Source organism: Nelusetta ayraudi, unplaced genomic scaffold, assembly GCF_046127955.1.
Source record: "Nelusetta ayraudi isolate G7.1 ecotype Tasmania unplaced genomic scaffold, CSIRO-AGI_Nayr_v1 ptg000095l, whole genome shotgun sequence".
NCBI lineage: Eukaryota > Metazoa > Chordata > Actinopteri > Tetraodontiformes > Monacanthidae > Nelusetta > Nelusetta ayraudi.
In genome coordinates, this window is record NW_027466145.1 from 82,243 (window position 1) to 93,808 (window position 11,566).

Below are 11,566 nucleotides of genomic sequence, written 5' to 3' on the forward strand. Positions count from 1 at the left end.
TCGTGCACCATCTGCAAGGGACGACGGCCGCGTTTCAGCCGTGGATGGTCGTCAGTGGAATGTACAGCTGCTCCTGAAAACTGTATCGTTTGTCTCGAGTCATCGAGACAATTTTTTATCATTATTATTATTTTTATTTAGTAATAAAGCCTTTGATTAAACCCCTCCCACCACAGTGTGGACGTGCCTGAACATGTGTTGAACAAGTTTGTGGGCCGCAACAGATGCATGACTCACTGTGCATATGTGTGTGTGTGTGTGTGTGTGTATGTGTGTGTGTGTGTGTGTGTGTGTGTGTGTGTGTGTGTGTGTGTGTGTGTGTGGGCGTGGAAGTGGCGACTGTTTTTTGGCAGACTAGCGCCTCTCTTCTCTTCTCTTCTCTTCTCTTCTCTTCTCTTCGCTCACACGCAACCTCGCATGGAGCCAAAGAAGGAAGAAGAGACGGCAACAGAAGCGAAGCCCCTTGTGAAAAAGACGAGGCTCGGGACGACACGTCCCCCTTGTAGAATTTGGGAGGGACATTTCAGGCTATATCTGTCCTGGGACGCTCTCCAAGGTAAGTGCTCGGGATGTGTGTGTGTGTGTGTGTGTGTGAGTGCGTGAGTGTGTGTGTGTGTGTGTGTGAGTGTGTGTGTGCGTCCAATTGCCAATTACAAAAATAAAGATAGAGAGTTGCAGATGAGCGCAGTTTGGAAAAGGGGGCCCAGATTCCACCAGCAGGCTGCAGCTGCCACAGACATGGTGGTTGCAGGCAGCGGAGGAAGAAGAAGAAGAATAGCCTGAGGACGCAGTTGCTCCACCAGGACCTGAACCTAAGACACCTAGAGGAATCTAAACCCCTGGAAAAGGATCATGGCAGCGGCATAAGGTCGTCCCATCGCTGTTGCGCAGTGAATAACTGCGGGGGAGTGAAGCTGTGAAGGGGCCGGGATCGCAGATATAAAGGAGCAGCAGCCGCGAGTCATGCCAGGTCCAGGAGGAGCAGCAGAGTGAGCACAACAGCTGAGAGAGTGTGTGTCCGTGCTTTCGTGTAGTTAGTGCATAAAGTTTAGAAGTGTTTGTCCAATGTCTGAGCAAAAATGAGGCACTCAAATTAAAAAGAGCGAGGCAGATTTAAGCTGCTTGGAGCTGTAAAAATCCAAACCCCTGATGTCCCGGTTGCTGTTGGCGCAGAGCAGAAGATTCTAAATAGAACTTGGCGGTGTCACGTGAGGGAACTGGAAACCTCAGAGTGTCACCATGTGTGTGTGTGTGTGTGTGTGTTGCGTGTGTTGTTTTGAAGGGCCAAGGCAGAGGAGGATTTCTCCACTGCAATCCTCAGGCAGAAGCACAGGCCCAACAGGCTGGTGGTGGACGAGTCCCACAATGACGACAGCAGCATCGTCAGCCTGTCACAGGTCAGTGTCACACAGGAAGTTGGTTTTATTGTTTATTTGTTTGGTTGGGGGGGGGGTTATATGACCAAAATTCTGATAGAATTTTGGTCATATACCATAAACCAAATTGATGTGTCTTGTTGGGGGGTGATCCAGGAGTACGGGGTCCGGGGCACGAGTCTGGTTCGCATTGCCGGCAGTAAGTCAGACTTGTCCCCAGTGCGTGTTGGACTGCGGCAGGGCTGCCCTCTGTCACCGGTTCTGTTTGTTATTTTCATGGACAGAATTTCTAGGCGCAGCCAGGGACCGGAGGGGGTCCAGTTCGGGAACCACGTGATTGCGTCTCTGCTTTTTGCAGATGATGTGGTCATGTTGGCTTCATCAAGCCAGGACCTCCAATGTGCACTGGTGTGGTTTGCAGCCAGGTGTGAAGCGGCTGGGGTGAGAATCAGCACCTCCAAGTCCGAGGCCATGGTTCTCGACCAGAAAAAGGTGGCTTGCCCTCTCCAGATCGGTGGAGAGACCCTGCCTCAGGTGGAGGAGTTCAAGTATTTTGGGGTCTCGGTCACAAGTGAGGGAAAGATGGAGCGCAAGATCGACTGGTGGATCTGCGCGGCGTCTGCAGTGATGCGAGGCGAGGCGAGGCTCACGATTTACCAGTCGATCTACGTTCCCACCCTCACCTATGGTCAAGAGCTTTGGCTAATGACCGAAAGGACGAGATCACGGATACAAGCGGCCGAAATGAGTTTCCTCCGCAGGGTGGCTGGGCGCACGCTTTGGGACAGGGTGAGGAGCTCATTTACCCGGGAGGAACTTGGAGAAGAGCCGCTGCTCCTCCACATCGAGTTGAAGTGGCTCGGGCATCTGTTCCGGATGCCTCCTGGACGCCTCCTTGGAGAGGTGTTCCAGGCATGTCCCACCAGGAGGAGACCCCGGGGAAGACCCAGGACACGCTGGAGGGACCAGGTCTCTCGGCTGGCCTGGGAATTCCTTGGGGTCCCGCCGGATGAGCTGGAGGAGGTGACTGGGGCCTGGGAGGTCTGGACATCTCTACTGAGACTGTTGGCCCCGCGACCAAACTCCGGATAAGCAGTAGAAGATGGATGGATGGATGGATGGATGGATGGATATATGCAGTATAAATATATTGTATATGAATTCAGACATTTTCTCCCTCAAAGAAATCCAAACTTGCGAGTGTTTGTTTTCCACACCAGGACAAGACGGACGAGCTGCAGCTCTTCCGAGGAGACACGGTGGTGCTGCGGGGGAAGAAGCGTCGCCAAACCGTCTGCATCGTCCTGACGGAGGACACGTGTGGCGACGACCGCATCAGGGTGAACCGTGTGACGCGCAACAATCTGCGCGTGCGGCTCGGTGACGTCATCAGGTACAAGTTACACATTGCGAGACACTCGAGCGGCACGAGTGTGAGTTTTTTTGTGAGTGGCAGTGGCACCTAATACTGAGGGAGAAGCAGCAGGTGTCATGTAAATCTGCGAATCTTATTTATTCTTAAATTGGTGTATTGTTAAGCCTTCCCCCCACTGACAGCTGGGAGAGAAAGAGTGCGGGAGACTGCCAGAATAGGAGATGGATGGATGAAGGTTTGCTTGAATTTTGACACAAGACTTTAAACTTAAGAATCTGGCCTGAGAACTTTTATAAGCTACAGTTCAAGGAAGCTCAAACTATAAAAAATAAAAATGAGTTAAAGTTAAAGTAGCAAACAATTTGTATATATATATATATATATATATATATATATATATTTTTTTTTTTATATATATATACACATACATATATGTGTATAGACCCATTTGTCCATGTCTGTCTGCTCCCTGCCAGCATCCACGCCTGCCCAGACATCAAGTACGGCAAAAAGATCCACGTGCTGCCCATTGACGACACTGTGCAGGGCCTGACCGGGAACCTCTTTGAGGTTTTTCTCAAGCCTTACTTTCTGGAGGCGTACCGACCGATTCACAAAGGTAAAGCAGCCAATGGGATCGTAGGTTACTTCCTTGTCTGAGACGTCTTGTCACTGAGTTGTTCCTGTGTGTGTGTGTGTGTGTGTGTGTGTGTGTGTGTGTGTGTGTGTGTGTGTGTGTGTGTGGCAGATGACATCTTCCTGGTCAGGGGCAGCATGCGGGCGGTGGAGTTCAAGGTGGTGGAGACCGACCCCAGCCCTCACTGCATTGTCGCCCCGGACACCGTCATCTACTGTGAGGGGGAGCCCATCAAAAGAGAGGTCTGTCAGAGGGATCCATTAACCACAACAGCAGCATTTTATCATTAAAAAATTATTTTTATGAAAAATGTGGAATTTGTCTCGTGCAATTTATATTTTATTTGCAGTCTGCATAATACTGCTTTATAAGGTCGGTCCACTTTTTGTTTTAAAGAAAGAAAACAGCGTTTGTTTTCATTATGTTCCTTTTGTTGTGTTATTCTTCTTTTTATGTAAATGTTTACAATATCTTTTTAAGAATTTCTTTATTGTTTAAATTTTTCGTACATCCCAAGCTAACAGAACAAGCTAAATCTTTGTATTACATCGATTTCGAAAAAAAAAAAAAAACCTAAAAATGTAAGAAAATTTGAATAATTATTACATCCAATTTCATCCAATGAAAACCAAGTACCCGTTTATCTTTCTCTGTCTAATTAATACGGAAACAGAGAAAAATGCTTTTGTAAAATTAACTCTTGTGAAGGGACCCCATGATGAAGCCGGTGGGACGGCCGACTGAGTCATTTCCTTTCTTCCCGACAGGACGAGGAGGAGAGCCTCAACGACATCGGCTACGACGACATCGGCGGCTGCCGGAAGCAGCTCGCGCAGATCAAAGAGATGGTGGAGCTTCCCCTCAGACACCCAGCTCTTTTCAAGGCCATAGGCGTCAAGGTGTCAGACAATAACAAGCTACAACATTCGTTCTCAACACTCAACACAATTTTTAACCACATTGTCTTGTGTAACGCCCCCCCCCCCCCTCCCCTTCCTCCCAGCCCCCCAGAGGAATCCTACTGTACGGCCCTGCAGGAACAGGGAAGACGCTGGTGGCCCGGGCAGTGGCCAATGAAACGGGCGCCTTCTTCTTTCTCATCAATGGTAACACTGGAGAACGCTAACTTGGCACCCACAGGAATCGTTTTTCTCCCCAACGGAGTGAAACCTTTTCAATTCCTTTTGTGCTTTATACATCCATCTGACAAGAAAGTGAGACGATTTAATCTGTTGCTTTTAAGCCAGCTGTATTATTTATGAGTTTTCTCTCCTGTTGATTTAGCCAGTTAGCAACAGTCCAAAGAATCCAACAGGTGGAAGAAACTGCTTTCCATCGCCAGACAGGAGAGGACATGGAATAATGTTGTCTGCCAATTTTTCTTTTGTTGTTGTCATTGAAGGGGAGAGCGTGGAAAAATGTCAGGAACTCTCTGTCCCATACCAGTTTTATTGATTTTATTTGTATATCCATTAAAAACAAAATGAAAATAAAACTAAATGAACAAAGTGTACAGTCTTTCCTTTAATGTAAAGGAAGGCCTCCCAGGTCTGATAAAATTATCAATGGTGCAGCATTTTGACTTGATGAATTTGTGCAGGTCCTGAAATCATGAGTAAACTGGCAGGCGAGTCAGAGAGCAACCTCAGAAAGGCCTTCGAGGAGGCAGAGAACAACGCTCCAGCCATCATCTTCATTGATGAGCTGGACGCTATCGCTCCCAAGAGAGAGAAGGTAAAAAAAAAGAAGAACCACATAAAAGAAAAATAATTCAAAGTTTATTTTCTAACCCACAGTGTAACTCTTTCGCTCTCTCTTTCTCTCTCTCTCTGTGCGCGTGTGTAGACACATGGTGAGGTGGAGCGGCGTATCGTCTCCCAGCTTCTGACCCTGATGGATGGCCTGAAGCAAAGAGCTCATGTGGTTGTGATGGCAGCGACAAACCGACCCAACAGTGTGGACACTGCTCTGAGACGCTTTGGTCAGAACAAACACACACACACACACACACACACACACACACACGCGCGCACACACACACACACACACACACACACACACACACACACACACACACACACACACACACACACTTATACACTTATTCTTGTGTCTATCTGCAGGAAGATTTGACCGGGAGATTGACATTGGGATCCCCGACTCGACTGGCAGGCTGGAGATCCTTCAGATCCACACCAAGAACATGAAACTGTCTGATGACGTCGACCTAGAGAGGGTGAGGAGGCTGAGCTGAGCAGGTCAAGAATAAATGACAACCCCAATTTAACCCCAGCCCTAACCCTAATAGCAACCCTAACACCAACCCCGACCCTAACCCCAACCTCAACCAAAAAACCCTAAATTCACCTCCAACCCTAATCCTAACTCCAACCCAACACTAACCTCTACTCCCATTCGAACCCTAATGCCCACTGAAATGTATTTCAATATCTAACCTCATTTCTTTCAGATCGCAACAGAGACACATGGTCACGTTGGTGCCGACATGGCTGCTCTGTGCTCGGAAGCTGCCCTGCAGACCATCCGCAAGAAGATGACATTGATCGACCTGGAGGACGAGACCATTGATGCTGACCTGCTCAACTCGCTGGCTGTGACTATGGATGATTTCCAGGTATGACGCACAACTGTAATTCTTCATGGATTTCCTGTGAATGAGAGCATGTCAGGGTCTACTGTGTGTTTCCTCAGTGGGCCCTGAGTCAGAGTAACCCATCGGCTCTGCGGGAGACAGTAGCCGAGGTCCCTCATGTCAGCTGGGAGGACATTGGAGGACTGAATGAGGTCAAGAGAGAGCTACAAGAGCTGGTCCAGGTGATTTAAACAACATACTCTTCCACAACCTTTGCAACCAAAACACAAATCCTGCCAATGCTTCCATCTGTTCTCTTCCTCTTCCATTCATAGTATCCAGTCGAGCACCCAGACAAGTTCCTGAAGTTCGGCATGACTCCGTCCCGTGGCGTGCTCTTCTACGGCCCCCCCGGCTGTGGAAAGACCCTGCTGGCCAAGGCCATCGCCAACGAGTGCCAAGCAAACTTTGTGTCCATTAAAGGCCCTGAGATGCTCACCATGTGGTTCGGAGAGTCTGAGGCCAACGTCAGAGAGGTGTTTGATAAGGTGAGGGCAGGATTCACAGCAGGATGTACCTCCGGTGTCCTGCTCTGATCCTCCGGGACTTGTTGCCCCGCCTCCTTGCAGGCCAGACAGGCGGCGCCCTGCATCCTGTTCTTTGATGAGCTGGACTCCATCGCCAAATCCCGGGGAGGTGGAGCAGGTGACGCAGGCGGCGCAGCTGACCGAGTCATCAACCAGATCCTGACTGAGATGGATGGCATGTCTGACAAGAAGAATGTTTTTATCATCGGTGCCACCAACAGGTCGGGATGAAGAACGCAGCTCAGTGTGAATGTTCAGCAGGCTGCAGATGCACGTCTCAAAGGTTTTTTTTTTAATCTCCTGCCAGGCCTGACATCATCGACGCTGCTATTCTGCGACCGGGTCGTTTAGACCAGCTCATCTACATCCCACTTCCAGACAAACCGTCTCGCACTGCCATCCTGAGAGCCAATCTGCGCAAGTCTCCTGTTGCACGAGTTGGTGATGCAGACACTAAAATATATACTGTGTATTAAATATATATACTGGTATATATAGATATATACTGAAAATCAGCCAATCATTATTGACATAATTAACAGAGCTCAGTCACTTCACTGTGGTCAATGTCAGTGTTTTAGTGCACGCCTGAAGTTTTGAAAGGGTCACAGGTGTCTGCTGGTGCTTATCCCAGCTATCACAGGGCGAAGGCAGGGTGACACCCCGGACAAGTCACAAGTTTATTGCAGGGTCACTAAATTCAGTGTTAAAAATTTAAATTCAAAATCAAATGGCATTGATTCACTTACATATTTATGGAAGTAAATCAATGCCATCTTGATTGATTGATTTTATTCCATACTTATTTTTTTTATGTTTACAACCTGTACAATCTGATGCTTTGCTGGCTTTTCAGTGTTTGGAAGGAGGCTAAAATAATAGAGCTTTGTCATTAACCTTGGAGAGATACTGGTGCTCTTTGTGACATCACAAAGGGCTGCTTTGGAAAAGAAACTCACCTGAACACACTTTCTGAAACCGCACCAACCAAGCAAAAAAAGTAAAAGGATGAACTTTTCTCATATCTGGGGGGCTCACTGGCAGAATATAGACAAACATTATTGTTAGAAACAAAGTGATTTGTGATCTGTGTCACAATCTCATTTCTCCGTTTCCTATCAGAACGTGGACTTGGAATATCTGTCCGGCATCACAGACGGCTTCTCGGGCGCTGATCTGACTGAGATCTGCCAGAGGGCGTGTAAGATGGCCATCCGTGAGGCCATCGAGGCTGAGATCAAGGCTGAGCGTCAGAGGCAGAGCAGACACGGAGTCCCAATGGTCAGACAACTGCTTGGCTACTACAAAAAAATATATATATTTTCTTAATTTTCTTCTAATGCTCCACGCCTCAGAACAGTGCCAGGCTGTGTGTGCTGGGCATGGGGAGAGAGTGTGGTAGATGAATTGGTTCCCTAAAGGGCGGCTGTGTGTTTTGTAACTTTCAGCCTTTGGACTGGGAACACACACGCACGCACGCACGCACGCACGCACGCACGCACGCACGCACCTACCTTATTGAAGGGAATTATTTCCCGTTGCCGACCTCATGATGGCTGTCTCTGTTAGCAGGATGAAGACTTTGACCCAGTCCCGGAGATCCGGCGGGATCACTTTGAGGAGGCCATGAGATTCGCTCGCCGCTCCGTCAGTGACAACGACATCCGCAAGTACGAGATGTTTGCTCAGACTCTGCAGCAGAGCCGAGGCTTCGGAAACTTCAGGTTAGACTTTACAGAAGCGGCAGTTGCCGCATGAGCGTTGCGCAAAAACAAAGTGAGAGTTTGACTGCCATCCTTTCATTCTTCTCCACGTAGGTTTCCCGCTGCAGGTCGGGCGTCCAGCTCTGGATCAGGAAGTCAAGATCAGTACAGAGATGGAGGCAACGATGATCTTTATCAGTGATACAGAATCATCAGAGGCAACACTTACTTTCCTTTTCTTCTTCTGCTGTGTGTGGCTTCTTTGGAGGAAGGGAGGTGGAAGGGGGAAAGGCCTGGAATGAGCAAAATACAAAAGAAAACAATTAAATAAATGTATGTCTTTGGTTAATACATTGTCTAGAATATGAAATGCAAAAATAAGATGCATTAAGAAAAAAAAATGAAGTCTTTTCAAATGCCATTTGTTTGCATGCATGCATGTGTTTAAGATGTTTAAAAAATAATAATAAAACATATTGGAAGTCTTTATTTTGTCTGTACTTCATTTTTTTAAGTCTGACAAACTTCATTAACAGAAGTGTGTTGAATCTGCGTGGGTTCTCTCCAGGTTCTCCGGCTTCCTCCCACAGTCCAAAAACATGCATGTGAGGTCAATTGAACATTCTAAATTGTCCGTAGGTGTGCATGTGAGTGTGAATGGTTGTTTGTCTCCATGTAGCCCTGCGATGAACTGGCGACTTGTCCAGGGTGTCACCCTGCCTTCACCCTAAGACAGCTGGGATAGGCTCCAGCAGACCCCCGTGAACCTGAATAGGAATAAGCAGGTATAGAAGATGAATGAATGAATGAATGAATGTGTTGAATCTGCCCTTCACTTGAGAAAGATTTTTTTTTTTTTTTTTTTTTTTTTTAAACCTTGCTGAAAATGCTTAGGAAAAATATATATTTTTTAATGGATATAAAATATAATATGAAAGAATAAAAGGAACAGTGTGTTTATTTCAGTAAATGTTTTCATTATTTTGATTTTGCAGTACTAACAATTAAAATATTTTCCCAGAAATAAGGCAGAGCAACTGTTGACGCTGAAGGGCAACATTTAGATCTAGTCCCTATTTCAATCTTGCACTAAATTAAACAATACACAAACAAATCATTGCTTTCATTTGGGCGGTTACTGCTGTACAACAACAAATTAAAGTTTGTGGTCGTTGACGGAACGTTTGTCATTCGCCGTATTTGCGGGGTTACTCCTTATCGCAAAGGACCGCTGGCTGTTTATTTCCGGTGACAAGCGGAAGTAAAAGAAGGGAGCCTGTGGAGGTGACCGAATGGCAGACAGACGATTTATTTTTGTTTCAATTCCAGATTAGCCCCAGGAAGAAACTTAACGAATCATTATCTTGTTTGTCAACAGCGCACCGAGACAGCTGCTGCCATGGGAGCGCACCTGGTCAGACGGTACATCACCGAGACCGACACCGAGCCTGATCCGGCCAAGAAATACGAGTTCGACCCCGCGTACGGGTTTCCAGAGAGGACAGAGAGAGGTTTGTCACTCCCTGTCAACCACAAAACAATTTAACTTTATAGTGTATTTTATTTTCTCGAATTGCCTCATTAACATATTTTCGTAAAACTGCAATTGCACCCAAATAGCAAACGAGACAGCTATATGTGAGCTATCGCTAGTTAGCCAAAGAGCTAACTGGTGCAGGACGGAATTGGTGTCAACTGAGCTCTGCGGCCCGACTGAAACAAGAATCCTCAACTTCCAGACAGAATGCACACGAACGTTGCCGATTAAATAAACTCATCCGATTTGCTTTGCCGCTGTTCCCTCAACTCTTGTGGGTTACAAGGTAGACATTGTTTGTATTTAAACAAACAAACAAATAAAAACAACAACAACCAAAATGTGGAATTTAATAAATGCAAAATCTATGCTATTGCTGTACTAGAAAAGGAAAGGTAAACTAATTAGATAGTTTTTGTATACTATGATGCATATTTCGTTTTTCCTTTGGGCCACTGCCACTTTTGCATTTAAAGTGTTATGACTGACGTTGATTTATCATTATCATTTTTGTATATATATATATATATATATAGTTTATTTATTGTAACAAACCACCAACAAGTTAAGGTCTGAGACTCATCGTTGTCGTTGTCGTCTCTGTCCCTCTGCCAGAGATGGTGGCCACGCAGGAGCAGATGAACTTGGCCCAGCTACCACTGGAGCAGCGGGACTACTGCGCCCACCACCTCATGAAATTCCTGAAGTGTAAGCGGGACAACTGGCCAAACTTCCTGGCCTGCAACCATGAGAGACACGACTGGGACTACTGCGAGCACGTGGAGTAAGTCCACACCAATTCATGCATCTTGGTTTTATGGAGGGGACTGAAAGTCAAAAAAATTAAATGCTTCTGTATCATTGATGAAAGTACATACATTGTTCAATACACTTAAATTAATATAATTATGAATTTAATGACATTTAATTATTTTATGGTTCCTGTGGATGCAGTGCCACTGTGAAATAAGACAAGTCAGCCAAAGTTATTTGTCAGAGGACAGTACATAATAAAAAAAGAATGTGTTTGCAGACTCTGACTCTTTAAACCAGGCATGGGCAAACTTTGGCCCGGGGCCATAAGCGGCCCGTTAAGCTTTTTAGTCATAAAATAGCTGTATTTCAACCAGTTTTTCAATGTTTCAAGAGTCAATTCAATAAAGAGCTAAATACCATGGGGATTCAAAGACATTTTGTTGTAATGCTTTTGTTCATTTTCACATTAAAGCACATTTCTACATATCCCATGACATTTTTTCTCCTATGAAGTGGGTCACCAAAACACTCCATCCATCTGCTCCTGCTTATTGTGGCCCACCAGTCAATGTATACGATTTTACAGCTGTTGCATTTTTTAAAATTCCCACTTCTAATTGAAGTATGATTAAAATCTGATTCTCTTGGCTCTTCTAACTACATGGCGCTACTAATGCTGACTAAAAAACAACATATGTAATCTATACTTTAGATATAAGTTACCAACTCTATAGAATATGAGCAACTGACGCTAATGTAACTCCACCGCTGTGCTTTGCTGCCCTCAGCTACGTGATGCGTATGAAGGAGTACGAACGAGAGAGGAGGCTCCAGCTGAGGAAGAAGAGAATCGCGGCTCAAGCCGAGGCTGCGTGATCGCTTCCTCCTCCGACACCTGATGTCTGTGTGTGTATTTACGTGCTGCTGTTGACAATAAATACAAGTCTTTAAGTGATGCGCGTCTCTGCCTTGATTGTGTTGAAACGCACGACCACACAAGTG

At 46.1% G+C, this 11,566-nt stretch overlaps 2 protein-coding genes across 5 annotated transcripts; both read left to right on the forward strand.

The window, feature by feature from the left end:
• Positions 1–607: 607 nt before the first annotated feature.
• On the forward strand, positions 608–8,720 carry LOC142902606 (transitional endoplasmic reticulum ATPase-like). 4 transcript variants are annotated; one of them, XM_076047822.1, is made up of 18 exons: positions 613–989; positions 1,283–1,397; positions 2,597–2,769; positions 3,228–3,370; positions 3,500–3,630; positions 4,156–4,287; positions 4,392–4,494; positions 4,989–5,122; positions 5,234–5,369; positions 5,512–5,624; positions 5,859–6,023; positions 6,101–6,223; positions 6,317–6,529; positions 6,611–6,789; positions 6,876–7,005; positions 7,691–7,849; positions 8,138–8,292; positions 8,386–8,720. In XM_076047822.1, the coding sequence occupies exons 1-18, from the start codon at positions 964–966 to the stop codon at positions 8,471–8,473; spliced, it is 2,418 nt and encodes an 805-aa protein (XP_075903937.1). In that variant the 5' UTR covers positions 613–963; the 3' UTR covers positions 8,474–8,720. The 4 variants fall into 4 exon arrangements, 2 of the variants coding, with proteins under 2 accessions (XP_075903937.1, XP_075903938.1); XM_076047823.1 differs by having other exon boundaries at positions 615–989; positions 8,141–8,292; XR_012929120.1 differs by lacking the exon at positions 8,386–8,720 and having other exon boundaries at positions 608–989; positions 6,876–7,009; positions 8,138–8,276.
• Positions 8,721–9,480: 760 nt separating this feature from the next.
• On the forward strand, positions 9,481–11,519 carry ndufb7 (NADH:ubiquinone oxidoreductase subunit B7). Its single transcript, XM_076047756.1, has 4 exons — positions 9,481–9,555; positions 9,650–9,782; positions 10,424–10,592; positions 11,353–11,519. The coding sequence occupies exons 2-4, from the start codon at positions 9,671–9,673 to the stop codon at positions 11,438–11,440; spliced, it is 369 nt and encodes a 122-aa protein (XP_075903871.1). The 5' UTR covers positions 9,481–9,555; positions 9,650–9,670; the 3' UTR covers positions 11,441–11,519.
• The last annotated feature ends 47 nt before the right edge of the window (positions 11,520–11,566 follow it).